This window comes from Falco naumanni, chromosome 1 (assembly GCF_017639655.2).
Source record: "Falco naumanni isolate bFalNau1 chromosome 1, bFalNau1.pat, whole genome shotgun sequence".
Taxonomy (NCBI): Eukaryota; Metazoa; Chordata; class Aves; order Falconiformes; family Falconidae; genus Falco; species Falco naumanni.
The window spans coordinates 52,299,632-52,317,508 of NC_054054.1; the positions used below are offsets into that span (position 1 = coordinate 52,299,632).

The 17,877-nt window shown below is 37.4% G+C and overlaps 1 protein-coding gene across 2 annotated transcripts; it reads left to right on the forward strand.

The window, feature by feature from the left end:
- Positions 1-7,848: 7,848 nt before the first annotated feature.
- On the forward strand, positions 7,849-16,279 carry TMEM128 (transmembrane protein 128). 2 transcript variants are annotated; one of them, XR_005827873.1, is made up of 6 exons: positions 7,849-8,459; positions 9,404-9,545; positions 11,504-11,665; positions 12,845-12,953; positions 13,368-13,650; positions 14,537-16,279. XR_005827873.1 is itself a non-coding variant. In XM_040593999.1 (5 exons), the coding sequence occupies exons 1-4, from the start codon at positions 8,039-8,041 to the stop codon at positions 12,942-12,944; spliced, it is 825 nt and encodes a 274-aa protein (XP_040449933.1). In that variant the 5' UTR covers positions 7,853-8,038; the 3' UTR covers positions 12,945-12,953; positions 14,537-16,279. The 2 variants fall into 2 exon arrangements, 1 of the variants encoding a protein (XP_040449933.1); XM_040593999.1 differs by lacking the exon at positions 13,368-13,650 and having other exon boundaries at positions 7,853-8,459.
- The last annotated feature ends 1,598 nt before the right edge of the window (positions 16,280-17,877 follow it).

Genomic DNA, 17,877 nt, shown 5'->3' on the forward strand with positions numbered 1-17,877 from the left:
AAAAAAGGAGATAAGTATGAATTCTGTTTTGTGCATTTCCTAGTCTAGCTGTATAAATTCATACCATTAAAGCTAGTATTTTAATATAGTTTGCACAGCTAGATCTCAATAAATGAGAACGTAAATAGTTTTGATTTTACTAGCAAGAGCTGGGTATTTAAGTGTTACAGTATGAAAAAAAGTCATTAAATATTTACTTTCTAACTACATATTTTGCACTTGTATTCCAAATTGACATATGACAACAGGTAAAATTAACGTTAACAATTTAGTTTTCCAGTATTCACTCAGTACTATAACCACAGGAAATTTCTTTATTGCAACATGGGTCTGGGTACTGAAAAATTAGTGCAAGAGAATGCTTGTATAAAGCTTCACTTGGCATTTAATACAACTTGGCATAATCAGGTGGGATTTTTTTTTTTTTACTTCTTTTGCCACAAATTATATGTTTAGCAGTCATTGGTAATGTCAACAGTCACAAATTGGAGAAACCAATAGTAAGATAGCATTACAAAATGTTCAGAATGTTTGTTTTATCGATTTTCTAAACAGCATAACATATTTCCATAATAAAATATGCTTTGTTGTTAAAAATTTCCTTTCTAAAATAGCCTCTTGGAAATTGTGTGTCCTGGTGGCAGGGCAGGGAAGGAAGAAGTATGCAAATTAGAAAATTGTTTAAAGCTAGTGGCTTTCTTTAAGTATAGCATAAGCATTTAAGCGGGGAGTTTAATCACTGAAAGAAAAGAGCTTCAAAGTACAGATACTTAATTGTTATGCTCAGTTCCACCGTACTGGTGCATTAGAGTAGCTCATTCTTCTTTCTCCCAGTGAAAACCAATCCTCCCACCTGGTGCTATAATCTGATTGCATCAGTACAATGTAGTTGGACCCCAACATGAGTAGCAGCTTATAGCTGATGACCACAGGATACAGACACCCAATACATGATTTCATTCAGAAACTTTTAAAGCTGTAACGCTCACCCTTATTAAGGAAATAAGAGAGCAAATATTAAACTTGTCGTGTGAGATGAGCAAAAAAAGGCATATTGTTCTGTACATTGAGCTGTATTCACAGGTTACAAGATATCTTAATCAATATATTCAACATTTACTCCTTTCTTCTCCCAATTTAGCCTTTAAGAAAAACCAAGAATAAATCCTCTAAGTTCTTTTCTGCTCCATCAGCCAAGAAAAGCAGCATATTCCGTTTCCCGTGAGTACTTTTACAGGAAGTGTTACTTTATATTGAATTCTACATTTCACTTGGACTAGAGGAAGTTTTAGTAGTAACCTTTTTTTGCACTTGTTAAGATACAATTCCTTTTGCACCCAAATCCTCATGCTTTTACAGTCACACACGGTAAGGGCTGAAAAACCTTCAAGCTTTTTGCTTAGATTGGGCTTTTTTTCTGTAAGATTGCAGACCACAAAGATTAGTCCTTTCTCAAAGATACCATCTTATTTTTTATTTAGCCTTCCTTTTAAAATTTATTCTAGAAGATTTAGAATTGTCCAATCTTTCAAACAGACTGCAGGTTTTGTCCTTCACTTCAGATCTTTTGTACAAAATTGCCCTTCCTACTTAACTCTGTATATGAGTTACAGCAGAAGGAAAATAACTGACATCCTACAGAAACAGTTTTATAGTTCCCGAAATTACTTGAAAGTAACAAAAGAATAGAAATTGTTTTGTATGCCTACCCATTATATTATTTTCAAACTAAATTAGTATTAAAATCCTAATTGAGACCTGATTACAGTCAAGCTAAATTCCTACATATATTTGCTTATTAGAAAAAATGTGCTTTTAAACATACTGAGATCTTCCTCTTACACAGCATGAAACCCACCTGAAAGTCTTCAAGACGCTACATCTCACTTAGGTGACAAATTGAATGAAAAGTAACACCCGAATTCTGCCTGCATTACAGACAGATGGCTCAAAGCATGGGATTTTTACCCCTTCATTCCTTGCAGGAGCCATATAATGAACTCTCATGATACAGCCATTAATGTATAAATACAAAGCACAAAGTGCACCCTTATACATTTGATTTTCTGCCCTTCTGCTGGCCTTTGACTCTTGATAAGGAATTCCAGGAGGAACGCACAGCTATTGATACTGTATAGTATCCATATGTGACAAAGTCTAATGTTTTTCATGGGTGAGACAGAACCAGAATTTTCTCCTAAATTTTCTTTCTTACCATTAAAGCAAGTGCTTCATCTATAAGCCAGCACTGTTGGTACTCTTGTGCCTAGATTTCTGCGTTGGACTTCAAAATCCATTGCTAGTATAAAAGCTTTTACTAAATTGTACAGACATCTCTTCCACTAAGAGCATTTTATTGATTTTTTTTTTCCATCTATCCATTCTACCATTTACTCTAAGACATTTTAGGGACTGTTTGTTCCTACAATTTCCTTGTCTCACACCATGAAATATTTTTCCTTTTCCCTTCTTGCTGCCACCATTCTGTCTCACCTGTTCTACCTTTGAAAGTTCAGCTTTTCGGGGTGAACTTTCAGAACTTCAGCAGTTTCAGAGGTTAGCACTTGGGTAACTTTTCTAGGAGAAGGAAAAAATTGGAACTCAGTCTATGCTCTTAAAGACCTGTTTGTGTTAAGCAGATAAGCCAAAACAATAACAGGAGTTGTACAACCGTCCTCCAGCTAAAATTTCAAATTGAGGTATTGCTGAATTTTAGTCTTCATACCAGCAAACATCTTTCTCTCTTCCCTTCTCTCTCTGACAGTAATGCACTGTGTTCCCTGTAACTCTGTTGTCCAATTACAATGCCAGATCAAAATATATGAAAAATTGACCTTACAGGATATGCAAGTGGTAATGGACTGTGAAGGATAATGGTAAAGAAAAACAGCTTATAAACCTGAATGAAATGTGTAAGAGCTTTGTTTCATGTTTATTTTTTTTAGGACTGCACAGAAAAATAGTCCAGGCAAACAGCATGAGCTGAATTCCACACTACATAAATCAGTGAGATGTTGCTATGCTGAAGACATTGCGAAGATTATCTGTGCTTTCCAATCTTGTTAACAGTGAGGTCCACGTGCCCAAGAAGCTTTGTCCCTGCTTCAGTACAGCAGCCAAATCACAGGCAGTGACCCATCTCCAGACCAGACCATCTCCAAAACAATAGATAATATGCTACCACAGCCTAAAAAAAAAAAATGCTAACCTCTATCAACACAGAAATAAAGCGTCATGCCTAAAGAGAGCACTATTCCTGTAGAGCAGCAAACCTTTGATGAATAATAAACTTGAATGCCCATTCACACAACTCATACTTTCCTGTGTGAATTAGATCTGCGATCTATATTATTAAAAAAAAAAAAACCACCCCAAACAAACCACCCAAACTTTAGAACATTCATAAACAACCTAAAAGTGAAATTCTTATTGTTACAGATGCATGGTTGCACAGACTTTTCTTCAGTGAGGAAATCAGTTTCAGTTAATTCCCAAGTGTTGCCTTTCCTACCCTCCCACATCTGGCCATTTGTTTTTGCCTCTCTGCCACCCCCTGCATTTTTGCAGGCTTTTAAAACCAGATCAAATCCTCAAATTGAGAGGTATTATATACCACTACTGGGGATTGAGTAGTCAAGAACAATTACAGCCGAGGTATTGATGCCAAATGCTTTGTATCATTAAACTCTAGTCTTAGGAAAACATTTTGAGAGCCATTGTACTCCCTTAGAAAGTACGCATAGTTAAGTGAAACTAAATGATTCACGAGAGAGAGAAGGAAGATTTACTTGGCAACTTCTAGGAGAATAGTTTATCCAGGTTTACTTCATGGGTTTTGTTTACACATTTGAAGATCCAATCTGGAATGAAAAGTCTTCTCATTTTATATTCTTAATGCCAATTATAACAAAAGGCAACAGTAAAACATTGAAGCTACCTAAAGTTTTTAATCAAGACAATTGACAGTGTTTAAATGGTCTCCCATCAAACAGATACTTCAGATTAAAGTAATGTTCTGGAACAGCTACCTTTTTGTAACTTGCACACAACTTTCAAGGTGAAGAATAGCATACATAGAAAAATCAGATGACATTAGGTAGTGTGTTCTTTTTCTGTTCTCTTAGATGCCCTCTTCACCTTTTTAACTGTCTTTATCTTTTCTGCTTTCTTTTCCTTCATGAAGTTCAAACGCTTGCATGCTTATATATAGTGCATTGTTGGTACCAAACACACTATTATATATATTGTTTCCTTCCTAAAGGAAAGAAAGTCAATTCAGGGCTGCACTGTAATTTAATACTCGCATGAGAATTCAACGTAAGCTCAATAGTTTGTATATGTACTACATTCAGAGTTGATTCAGTTTTAACCTTTAGTTGTTTCTCAGATCTGCACTACATTATTTACACCAAGCGCTTTTAAGTCCTTTGCTGATTTTTTTCCATTGTACTGAATTTAAAATAAAAGAATGCCAAATGAAAGCAAGAGAACTGTAGTACTATTTTAAGGCCTTTTTTCTTACCTAGATGAGTTAGATGATGCATTTACTTTTTTACTGAGTGTGAGAGAGAATATGCAATGCTTTATTCCAAGAACAACATCCAGAAAGGATTAAGAATCTCAACCTATTCAATACTTTTACTCATGATAGTGGAAGATAAGCAGCAAATTACTACTCACTTTATTATTGCTTAGTCCATTAACAGAAAGCACAGAATATACTGCACAATCATTCCTCAAAACGAAGAATATGCCTGCACTGCATCCAACCTACTTCAGCCAAAAATGAACAAAGGGAGAGAGAATCCAGCCCTACTTAGATAAGAAGTGAAGAAAACGCCACTCAGGTCTTTTGTGAACAGATAACATTTGGGCTAATTTAGCTATTGACTTCTGCAACAGGGAAAAAATTACAAATATTTGCTAGAATAGTAGAAAACTAATTTGACTTTCTAGAAGTGAGAATTTAACTGGGAAGTCTAAATCCAAAATTTATATGTATCCAGTCAAGCAACATAAAAAGCTTCCACTTTTGTGTGTCATTAAGAGTTACCTGTAAATCAACATAAAAGCAACAAATCAGTAAATATCAAATACTCAGCAAGCAACAAAAAAATTAATTTCAAAATAACCAACTAGCTTGCAAAATTCAGCTTTCACTTATAACTGCAAAACCTGAATATTTAAAAACTTTCAAATAACTTACAAAGCATTATTTTCTATTTAAAAGAAGTCAGTTTCTCAAAATGTGGGAAGAATTCATATTATGCGAGAGACCAGGAATACAGCTGAATAAAATGCTGCAAACTCTACCCTTTGTACATTTCCTTCACAGAATCTTCAAATTCACAAATTCCTTTCACAGACTATTAACTAAATTTATCAGATCAAGCATCACATTTTAAAATACTTCCAAGCATTTCTGCAGGGATTCTTAAACTTTAACTTGCAAGAATTAATTATGCGTAACAGGCGCATTCTTTAGATGCTTTGTTAATTATGTTGTTCATTTTGTAACAGTTTCAGCTCAGTTCCTGATAGCTATCTATTCTTTAACAGATTAATAATTTCTGAATCAGAGAAGCTCTGTGAAAAGATCACAGAAAACATCTCTGCTCTGCAAACATGGAACATGAGCAGTCTCTGTTAAGGTCAATAGTGAGTCAGTGAAGGGAAGCTCTTATTTCAGCTCTTTGCACAATACCTACTCTGTAGGTAAACAGGAGTCTTCAGTTTAACAACACTTAACAGATCTTAACCTTTTCAAGCATACGTATTTATTGAATTGCTACATCTAAATCAAAGATATTTCCTATGAATAGCTTTTGCAAAGAAAGTACATGAAGATTTCCTTTCTTTCTTATTTGAATCAGTAGCAAGAAAGTGAAGGCTGAGGTAATCATTTCACTCAAAGGAAATAAAACAAAGAAACCTCTATTTCTTTGCTAAGAAAGCAGAGCTCAAAGGCTCCCAGGAACTGTTAACTTCAAAATAATCATCCAAACTAAATAAAAAATAATTACTGTAGTCACTACAGACTATGATGTGGTTGGTCCTTATGTGAAGCCATGTTCTAATTACAAGCTGAGAAAACAATTTCTACTCACAATGACATGTCTCATATGAAATTCAGGTGTAAATGAAGGCCTGGCTTTCTGCAGAGAAAAAAAAATTGTTCCATTCATGTATCTTTTAGGCTAAATTTACTCAAAACTCAATGCACAGTAATGAAGAACAGCCAGAAGCCTTGCTCCTCTTGTCCCTAGTACATCACTCATCTATAAAGCAGACGATAGGATATTTAGGAAAATATAATCCTTTTTTTTCCTGATAAATTACTGTTAGCAGCCCCCCTGCTGAAAAGAACATCTCCAGGTAGATTATACAATGCAAGGTATCTACATATATAGGTCATATGACAAGTGGAGAGCCAGTGCTATTTTTCTTCTAACTGCAGAATACACAGATTAAGTCAAATTCTCCATTACTTTAGCACCTACAATTCAAAATGTGAATGTTAGTTCAAAAACTAAATGTAAGAAAAAGTTGTGATAATTAAATCAATTGAAAAACCATAGTCTTATGTACTTCTAGGGTTCATCATTACACTAGTTAAACTGATGTAAGTCTCCCGAGTTAAACCTGCTGTAACACTGTATGAATTAGGCTATATATGTAGAAGATCTATTATTTTATAACACTTTTCCCAGTTTTTTTTCCACCCATTTCAAAGGGCATTTGATAAGGTCACTAGGTACCCAACAGGTTTAGAACTGCTTAAAAACAGTGCAGGTCAAAGCAAGTTTAGCTCGTACCCTCATTAGTTTCTACCAGCTAGTTTCTACCCTTAGGATGACCTAACATTTTTTAAGGTATACTGATAAGATACATACTTATTTATCCAGAGCCTACAGTCCATTCTTTTTGCTTTTCCTGTATTCTCAACCTGAAACTACAGAGGAAGTATCTGCAAGGCTTTTATGTGATAAATGCCACATAATATGCAAAGAATGCGCATGCTAAGTGAAAATTTGACATACTTCTCACACCTGCCATTTTCATGCAAAATAATTTGCCTTCTAAAAGGAAAAATATAATCTGATTATTAAACATTTGGGGTTTGAACTTTATATACAGCTAGAAGGACTATAAATTTTATCTTGGTAAATAAAACCCATATACTGAAATATATTTTTCCTTCAATCTACCTTACAATAATATGACCTTTTATTGACGATTTCTACATTTAATTACACTGTAAAGAAAAGCTATCTGTAACAGGTGCCGTATCGGACTGGGACTTCCATTCTGTAGTCCGTGGGATTTCTGCCTTTGTAGGAACGTTATGCCACACATGATTTTGTCTAAGAAAGCACAGGATTTGTAAGTACCACACATATAATCTAATTTGCCTAAGAAATCATTACTATTAGGCACAAATTTCAATTTTAAAAAGCATGTTACTTATCCAATGAACATACCCCAAAAGACACAGTACATATAATTATAGTATTCTTAGAATGACCAAACCTAATACTGATCTGTCAACATGATTTAGTAGTTTTGAGTTTGCCCGTTAACAAGAAAGAAATAGTAACTGAGTAAGTCCCAAGGTTCTGTTTGCAGAAACATGGTGTGACCGTATCTAGTTATGCAGAATTCAGCTACAGAACGGAAACAATCTTTTACCATTTTATTAGTTTATTTAACTTTTACCTACTCTGCATTGTCAATGTGGTTTTTATTCTCAGTTACAAGTGGCACTACCCAGCATTACAGGATTTCAATGGTTCCTGAAAGCTCTCAGAGCTTTGTCTTTGACTGCTGTACCATCTAAACCAGTGCTGTGTCACACCACCTGGGGTTTTCCACACATTTTTCCTCAGGAGCACCTAAGGAACCGGACTGCAAAAACCGATGCGCAAAGTATTTATATGCACCCTGTCTCCCTCTGTTTTCCTTAGTTATTTTGATAAAACAGTCCTCACTCCGGCAGGTGGATTTACATCACTCCGTTCGCTATTTTCAATGGGGACTAATGCGATTTACGGTACAGTTGATCCGTAACGTGTTAGTGAGCCACTGCCCATCTGCACACATCATACGCTACAGCCACGCTCCACCAGCGCCTAGCGCCGTGCCCCCAGCCCCTCCGACTCGCCTTCCGACCAACCGTGGGCCCGGCAACGCGACGACCCGCTACGGCAGCTCCCGGCGCCCCCGCGGCCACCGCCCGCCAGCCCCCTCTGCCCCTACAGACGGGGCCGCCGCCCCTCACGCCAACGGCCGCCGCGGCCGCCACGCTTCCCGCCCCCTGGCGTCACTGCCGGAGCGGCCCAAGATGGAGGCCGGCGCCAGCGGGGACCCTGTCCCGAGGCTCCGGCGCGGTGTGCGGCGAGGGGCAGAGCCCCGCGACCCGCTGCTGCCGCAGCCGCCTCTCGGGGGTGGTGGAGCGGCTGGTGGGTGGTTCCGGGGCTGCGGAGATGCTGCCGGGAGGGGAGCGCAGCGGAGCCGAGCCAGGCTGTGCTGGGCGGGCGGCGTGGGGCGGGCGCCCGGGCGGGGAGCGGGGCCGAGCAGCGCCGCCGCGGCGGGAGCGGGGAGGGGGCCGGGCCCTGCGCCCGGCGGGACGAGGGGGCTCCTCTGTAACGGGGCGGTCGACCCGCCGGCGGGGCACTGGTCGCCTTCCCTCAGGTGTACCTGTCTGGTGGGAGCGGCGAGCTGGATGTAAAGAGGGAGACGCGAGTTGTCTGCAAAAAAAACTTGCAACCGCGGATTTCTTCATGGGAATGAAGTGCTTAAATACTTCAGACCCAGGCTGTAGTTGATGAGGAAGGCTTTGGGAAATAAAAAAGCCTGTAAAGTCCAGCAGAGCTGTGAGTATGCTCACGCGTCCGTGGGTAATGCATGAGCAGCCGTCGCCACACGTTAACGCCGCTGGAGGCACGCGGGCCACCAGTAACTTCCAGTGATAAAAGTTCAAAATAGGAAGCTTTAACAAAAAAGGCTACAAATAAATTTGTAATTGGAAATTACCAACCTGCCTTTACATATGCCAGATGAATGAAAATGTTTTCATAGCACCAGGAGGGTTTTAATCAGGTAAATAACCCTTACAGAATCTAGCCAGCTGTTAATTTCCTAGAAGGGTACACAGACACCGTGTGCGCTGATTGTTACGGCCTTATCATCTTTAACACAGGGTACCTTGCTTACTCTGTTTTATTTCAGGAAATATTCAGAGTTTTTTAGAATGGTTCCTCTCTAATACAAAGTGTATTGTACCGAGTGTAACAATCTCCAAAGATAAATTAATTAAAAGGATAAAGCATCATGTTTTACGTAACTATAATTATACTCCATTTAATGACTGGCTTTAGTGTTGCAATTATGTTCTTATTTACAGAAGAGTCTACAGCTGTAGAGAAGAAGAGGAAGCCTCTTACCAGACTGTATATTCATTCCGCATTCTGGATTTTGGCATCAATTGCTGTGACATACTACTTTGATTTTTTTAAAACTATTACAGAAACTTTTCAAGCAAATAGGTAAGGTACCTTTTCTTACAAAGAAAGCTGTGTTTTCATCTTTTTCATCTTTCATACAGTTTGTTACATCTGAATACTGTGTTTTAAATCTTGGGTAACAAGGTCTGCAATAGGGATAGAGAGAGCTGGGACTGTTAAGCCTGGTGAAGAGAAGGCTTAGAGGCATCTTAGCAATCAATGCTTGTAAATGTCTCAAGGGAGGGCACATAAAAGACAGACTGTTTTCAGTGGTGCCCAGCAACAGGACCAGACTCAATGGGCACAAACTAGAACACAGGAGGTTCCCTATGAATATCAGAAAACACTTTTTTTACTGTGAGGGTGACTGAGCACTGGCACAGGTTGCCCAGGAAGGTCATGGAGTCTCTCTCCATCCTTGGCGATACTCAACCATCTGGACTCAGTCCGGGGCAAATGGCTCTAAGTGACCCTGCTTGAGTAGGGAGTTGGACCAGATGACCATCTAAGTTGTTACTATTAAACTAATTTTTAAGTAAATACAATGCTTAAAAATTTGCTACGGTATTTTTTCTTTAGGCTCTACTGAGCCATCTGTGTACAAGCAAAATTTGTTCTAATAGCAGGATGTGTTAATACTGTACCTTCAAGTTTATGCTGAAGTATAAGAAATCACTGCCTGTTTTGTTGAAAGTGTTGGGGGGTTGATTTTTAGTCAAAAAAAGCTGAAATGAATCTTTAAGTGTCAAAATTAAGTTCATTTCTCTGGAAGTTCTCTAGACTTCTTTGAGTTAGATCAGCAAAAGATTACTGAAATAATTTCTATGAACTAATTTCTATTTCTGTTCTTATTATTTTCTATTAACTTATTTTAGATGGGATTGATGGCTGTTAAATATTTTTAGATAGCTTCACCGCAAGTGCTTTTAAAAGTCTCTCATTGTCGTTACTGTATCAGTACATGGCAGCTGAACAGGGCCTTGCTGTGTGCTGTGAGGTTCTCTGGAGCTGCTTTTCAAAGGCTAGTCTAAATACACCCTATATCCAGTGGGCTGTGGATACAAACTAGTGACTCCAGGCTGTGACCAAAGTTTTGGGTGGCCCCATCAGCTTCCTGTAGGACCCTGCCTTCCTGCATTGCTTATTTAGGTGGACTATTGCAACTGCGCTCTTAATGTAGATTTCTTAATTGGAGTACTGTGGTACCAAAATAGCATGCGGTATTTGCAGTACCATGCCAGAGCAAGTACTATGTTGCCTAAGCAGGAAGATCCTTGATTACCCTTTGTAATTTGGTAATCAAAGTATGGTAATAAGGATTCACTTTCTAAAATTTTTATTTGCTAAATACTTATTCAGATAAGTGTAAGATTTTATTAAATCTTCCTCCCAAGTTATCTTTCCCATCTTACTCTTCAGGTATGTCCTCAAACAGGCTCAAAAGTGCATCTTCCTAAATAATCATATACCCTGTGTTTTCTTGATGTGGAGTTTGAAATCCTGTATTTCTCTATGTTCAGCTGCCATAAAGAAAAATCTTTATGCTTCTTTGTTAAATTTGAGAGCTCATAAACATAAAACCTTATTAAAGCTTTCTGCAACATTTCTGTTGCACAAAAATCAGTAGTGTAATTTATAGTGAGAAGTACAGTTGCAGTGAGCCTATTTTATTTCATTACTGACAAAGTATTTTTGGTGTGGTGGTATAGTAGATCACTGACAAGATTTGTTGCACTGCATTTCCGAAATATTTGAGTGAAAAAGTAAATGACAGGAATGAAGCATTACAAAATTAAGCTCAATTAGTTACTTATATCAGCTTTAGAAGTGCAAGAAATGTTTTGTAGAAGTAATTTAAGAAAAAAAACTACAGGAACTCTAGGCTAGTCTGTATAATTAACAGATGTTGTCTGTTCTGTTTCTAGACTGGAATGAAGATTAATGTGCAAAATGCAGTGTGACCATGCTTAACGTGCTTTACCATGTTTTCCTCCCTGCAGTTGGTGGCTTGCCTCTGGCGGTTGTTTATTGGCTGCATGTTTGTCTGTTGCCTTTTACTGCATACTGTATCTTGAGTGGTATTGTGGAATTGAGGATTATGATGCACAGTACCCAGCACTGATAAATATCACAATAGCTACCTTTATTGCAGCAGCAATTTGGTAAGTTTGAACACTGTGTACAAATTTCTGCTAAACCTGTACAAGTCTAACTGTGTTAATGGGCTCATTTTATAAAAAGTGTAATTTTTGTAATTCTAAGCATATTGATGACAATACCAGTTCAGTGTAGCATAATTTCTTCCACTTTAAACATTCATCTACAAAGCGAGAGTTGCAACTGTTGAAACTGTGTATTAAATGTACTTGTAGATGTACTGGTCTTTTCTGTCTTGGAAATTTATGGGAAAACTGAAGTCCGTAATTTTGTTAGTGTAAATTCCCCACCTCTGACAAGTATTTGTGAGGTTTACAAATAAAGACAAAGGTGTAGTCTCAAGCTGAGAAAAAGTGATGCCTGATCAGTTTCTAATACAGAGTTCTTAATTAGCAAGCAATCTATAAATAGCAAACATACTGGAATTTATACTTCTAAATATTGTTATATGAACTTTGAGGGTTTATATCTTGTCAGAGAACAGTACTTTTCGTAAGGGCTACTTTATGAGATTATAGGAGTCAGAATTGAGCAAATGTGCATGCAAATGAAAAAACGATATACATGTGTGCCTGTATATTTGTTTGGTCTGCATGAAAGCTGGTTCTCTCTTGTTTAGGTCGTGTATCTGAATAACATCAGTCAGTATTTATTGCAATACTGGGAAGAAAGGAAGGCTAAAGAAGATAAAGGTTCACTGTAGTTTAGTATTAGTCAAATGTATAATCCTTTTAATTCATTTGTTAAATAAGTTGATTTTCCCCCTTTCTCTTCAGTTAACTCAAATCTGCTTGATTGCAAGTACAAATTAAGGCTTTTCTCAGGTGCCCTGTGTGGCCATGGGAAAATCAAGAGTAGTTTCTTTTCAGGTGCTTCATACACAGAGATTCTGAAAGTAAAAGCTATCTTTACTCTTGATGAGACTGATTGGACTTTATCAGTGTAAAAATCTGCAGCAGCTACTGAAGTTCTAGGATGAGTTGTCAGTAAATAGTAATCTAAACTACTAATTTAGTAAGTACGTGTTGGGGTATTTTTGTTTTGTTTCCATGAATAGACAAGTATTTTTCCAGGTTGAGTCATTTAAATCTAATTTCCTCTTATGCCATGTTTTTTTTGGTGTACCTGGTATTTCCATAATCTGACAGTTGAATTTACCAAAAAAATCCTGCTTTTATTCCCAGTTTCAACATTGCCTTGTGGCCCGTCTGGTCGTTTATGACACCTTTGTTGCTCTTCATTCAGTTTATGGGTTTTGTGATGCTTGTGTCACTCCTGGGATAAGTCCTTCAGGTAAAGAATTGTTTAAGCACACAGAAATATTTGTCTTGTTGTATGAACTGCTTTGTTAGACATTTAAGGATTCCTTCTCTATTTTGTGTACACTTTTAGAATAGTGACATTTTGTGGTATATAGGGTAACTGGAGAACATGCAAGTATCCTAAGGGGAAGAATATCCTTTTTTTCTCATCTAAGATTCTGTTCTGGATGGTGAGAAGAAGCGATTAGTGAGAATGGGCGTATAGGCCCAATATCTGCAGCTTTTACCCAGACTGGGAAAACTTCTTAGCAAAGTTGCTTACCCGATAGCAAAGAGGAGAAGCTATTAACATCCATATGCAACTGTCCCCTCTCTCTCTTTCTTTCCTTTTTTTTTTTTTTTTTTTTTTAAGATTCAAGTGTCTTTCTCTTATCTTTGTCTTTAGGTATGCTGTTTTCATTTTCTGTGATGAACAGTCCAGATGAACCTGCTATATGGAAAACTACCAGATAACAGTTGCTCTTTGTTCTTCTGAAAAAACCCCAACCTTTCAAAGGCAAAACTGGATATTTTTTTGACTTGGAAAAAAGTAATTCTCAATAACTGTCGTGTTGAAAATGGGTTCTCATATCTTCTGTTAGGATGTACTATTCAAATGTGAATATTTCACAAATCCTGTGAAACTGAAAAAGCTTAAGGAAGACAACAAAGGCAGCTCAGTAAATAGGGTAAGGGATGGTCCCCTGTATCACAGGTATCTACGTCGTCCACTGAAGTGATTCATTCAGCAGGTCTTGTTTGCTGTAATTCTCAAGGAAATGTGAGGAAGTCTGGTTTTGCTTGCCATCACAAATCCTTTCCAGTGAGGAATTCCCTCAGCACTTTTATGAGTGCAGCAATAAGAATGAGGCAGTGCTGGATTTTGAGTGTAGCCTCTTGTAGTGCCAGAGTTGCGGGCAAAAAATATTTAATGGCTGGGACAGTGAAACACTGAATTTCTTTGCATAAAGAAGCTGAAACTAGTGTTGCATTACCCTTCCCTATTTTCTAGATATCAAGAAAGCTGATTTTTTAAGGAGGTAATTAACTAGGTCATACTCTGACAACACCTATAGACTTCTGAAAAATACAGTACTTAATTCAGAACCTCTTTACTGTAGTATGGAAGCTTCAGTCACACTTGTTAATGCAAACTTCTTTAAATCATGTTTGTGTGTTCTGTTACTAGCTGTGTTCTGTCTGAGCACTGGAAGGACGTGGAGAAAGGACACATTTAATTCCGTTAGAGCCGATCGTATTAACAGACTAGAACAACCACTCTGCATTAATTTGTACTTAGAAAATACGAAGTACTAGTGAATTAAAGATGGAACAGCTGAACCTTATGAAAACATTCTGGTTTTCTATTTAAACAGCCAAGTAAATGCTGTTATACAGAATTTATTGATTCTGTATTAGACCAAATAATTGCTGGCCTAATAATTAGAGCCAAATTATTACTTGGTGGTGCAAAATCATTAACTAATCAATATCAAATTAGTACAATACATAGCCTGTGCAGTATATATGACCTCACAGCATTTTTGTTGAAGTTGGATTTGTTTTTTCTTTCAGCTTCATGTGAAGGACTCAAGTAACTGTTATCCTGCAAAGTGGACATCACTTTGGTTACATTCCAGTACTTTTATTATTTCTAATACTGCTCTGATACTGTTTGCTCTGATACATAATTCTTAGACTACCCGATTTATAAATCAGATGGACATAACCATAGGTCAGCCAGTGGCAGGGAAAAAGCAACCGATGGGTAAAAAATTGAATGATAGGTTTTTCGTTTCTAGTAACGTAACGCATTTCATTGCTGCTTTGTAAAGCTTATATTTTAGTGTTAAGCAGATGGGTAATAAGTCATAGAATCATAGAATAGTTCAGGTTGGAAGGGACCTTTAAAGGTCATCTCTGGGGTCTCTGAGGTCACCTAGTTTAACTTCCTGCTCAAAGCATGTTGTTTGGTTTGAAAGTAATTGATACTTAATTCAAGTGTTGTGGGGTTTTAACAGTATTCTTTCAAATTGAATTGACAGCTAAAAAAAATATGGTTAGCTGGAGTCTGTGTTTGTACTTGTGAACTTGCTCATAGATGACACAGGAGACACTTCTTGAGCTATTCAATTTTTAATATTACGTGTGTTATTACGTAGGAAATACTTTATTACCTAATGTCTTGACTTTGTATCTGCTAGTGTTTGAAAAAAGGTATGGATGGGGTAAGGGCCTAGAAAGCTGGCTGACATATGGCAGCGCTATCAAATAGGTTTTGCTTGTGCTAAAACAGTTTGTCCACAGCAAAAGATGGATGATCAAGCTGTGATTAACCAGCAATATAATGAACAATGTTAACACTACACAAGAAATTAAGAGCACAAAGTAAATTCTTTTGATGTATGCACTATTTTTCAGTATCCAGGATGTTTTTCTTCTGTAAATTAACTTTTCATTCTCAGCAGTGCCTGTTAGTGAAGTTGCCATTTTCCTTCCTCAGCAATAAAGAGGCAGATATTAACTTAACTGCTGTTAGTCATACACAGTTGGGAAAATAAAGTAACGTTGTCTGTCTGTTCACCTTGGCTGAGACACTTAAGTATCTGGAAATGGACAACAGTCAGTTGCTGGACCATTTTATATAGATCCTTGTGTTAAATACTTTCACACCCACACCTTTTGGAAGACAGGAGAATGTAGAAGCTGGGTATTGAAACTTGCTAAAATTTCCTTCTTGTGACTGTTCCTTGAAGTCTGGAGTGTTAGAGGAGACTGTTCTTCATTCTGACTTTCAAATTCACACCATTGCGAATACAAAATACATGAAATGTTTAGTAATGAAAAAGACGCATGTTGTCTTTAGCTGCCACCATTTCATTAAGGAAGAAAGTTGCTGTCAGCATGCAAGGCAAAGGATCAGTCAAACAAAAATAAAATACATTTAGCACTACTGTTAAGTAGCTTGTAAGAGTAAGTTAACAGCTTGATTTGTTTAAATGTAATACTTAGTTTTCCAAAAAGAGTTGTACTTCACATCTTTAAAGGGCAAGTTGCTTATCTTCAGGTCTTCATCTTTTACACATTTTTTAACAATTTTACACCTGCATACACAGGTACATTTGAGTAACTTTTGTTTATTATGATATTTAAAATGCAGTGTTGCTCAGGGATCGCAATTATCACTGTATTCGTTAACTATATAAATGCTTGAGGTGTTTTAAGTTGCCTTGTAGTCTGGAATGAAAATTACTGTTTGCTACATGGTTTTTCAGATTTATTCTTCTGGACATCTTAATAAACTTTGTATAAAAGTGATAAATTATTGTGCAGTACTTAATTGTTTAACTAACTCCACTGTTCTTGGGAACTGCCAGCCCATCATTTTGCCTATAAAATAGATCTTAATGTGAATTTTAAATACCGCACTTGACTTGGAGTTCTTTTCTTTCATGACCTTTCAGCTGGGTTTATTGAAGGTGTAACACCATTCTGTTCACCTTTGGAAGAGCTCTTTGCTCTCTGACTACTTTGCTGTCGTCTTCTCAAAGTTCCAGGTAGACAGACTCATTGTATGGAACTCCTGCAAAGTCTTTCAGTAACAATTATGAGTATCCAGTGCAGTACTCATTCACTTATATGCTCAAAGTAGTGGTGAATCTGGTAAGAATTTTGAACGGTGTTTGCTGTAATTAGCAACTTGACAAAATGCTGCTGCCACTTCCAGTTCTGTGAACTTGCTTTTGTTTTCCTTACCACCAAATAAAGAACTTAGGGCAAGAGAGTAGAAAGAGGTATCTTAATAGTTCTGTGAAAACAATTATTAGGGAGTCAAAACCCCCACCTCTACCAAAGCTGGAATGTATTAGCTGGCTACAGACCACCACAGTATTTTCTGTATCTATTTACGCTAATTTCATTTGAGGATGAGAGTGTGTACTAGCACTAAAGAGCTTTTCTTTGCAGGCAACAAGGGATGCTCTAGAATAGTCTTGAAATAAAATAGGCCGCACAGTGAAGATTATTTATCACAGTGACTCATAGAAGCCCTGTACAACGAAAGCGTCTTCCTTAGTTTACACGTTACATAAGATAAAAGTAGCATTTGGCATTTCCGTAAGCTTCTCGTAATGATGAATGTAGCTCTGAGCTAGAGGTGGTCGGAGCCTCAACTGTCGACTAGTTATGCATTTTGTTTATACTGATGCTATAGGCCAGATGGAAACAGGGCTAGCTTTCAGCTAAGTGCATTTTTCAAAATCGTAGATGACTTAAAAAACCCGTTTTCTGAGAACAGACCAATAAAGTACATGAGCTACTACTTCCTTATGCTTACCTAAATAGGTGATTGTCCAGAATTCACTCATTCTACCCTTCTGCCATTTTGTTTTCCTTCCCTGTTCTTTGAGCAATGTGAATCTCAGAAATTTACATGTAAGTTCAGGAATGTCCTTTTTTGTTTAAGAAAAAAGCTGTATTTAATAATTTCTGGCTTCAGAAGTGAAAAAGCTTAAAATTTCTCCAAGTTGTGATCGTGGAAGTATAGTAAAAGAGATGCTGTCTTTTCATTTACTTCCATTTTTTTCATGTAGCTGACCTAATGGCTTAATTTCATGTGAGACATAGGTCACTTACTGTAAAAAACAATGCTTTGGATATTCGATCTTCAAACAGATACAGGGTGAAAATGTAAGACCTGCCTGACCAGAACAAGGACCAGTCTATCTTGCTATTTGCCCTCCAAGCTATGGCTAGGTACCTGAAGAGCTAGAATTAAGAGAATTCATATTGTATGCAAACAAAATACAGTTTAAAATACAGTGTTTTACACTGGGTGAAATTCCTGTCAAGCCCTATAGGCAACCAACTGGTGCTCCAAATTTAGATGTCTGCATACCTTAGTATCTTATGGCCAT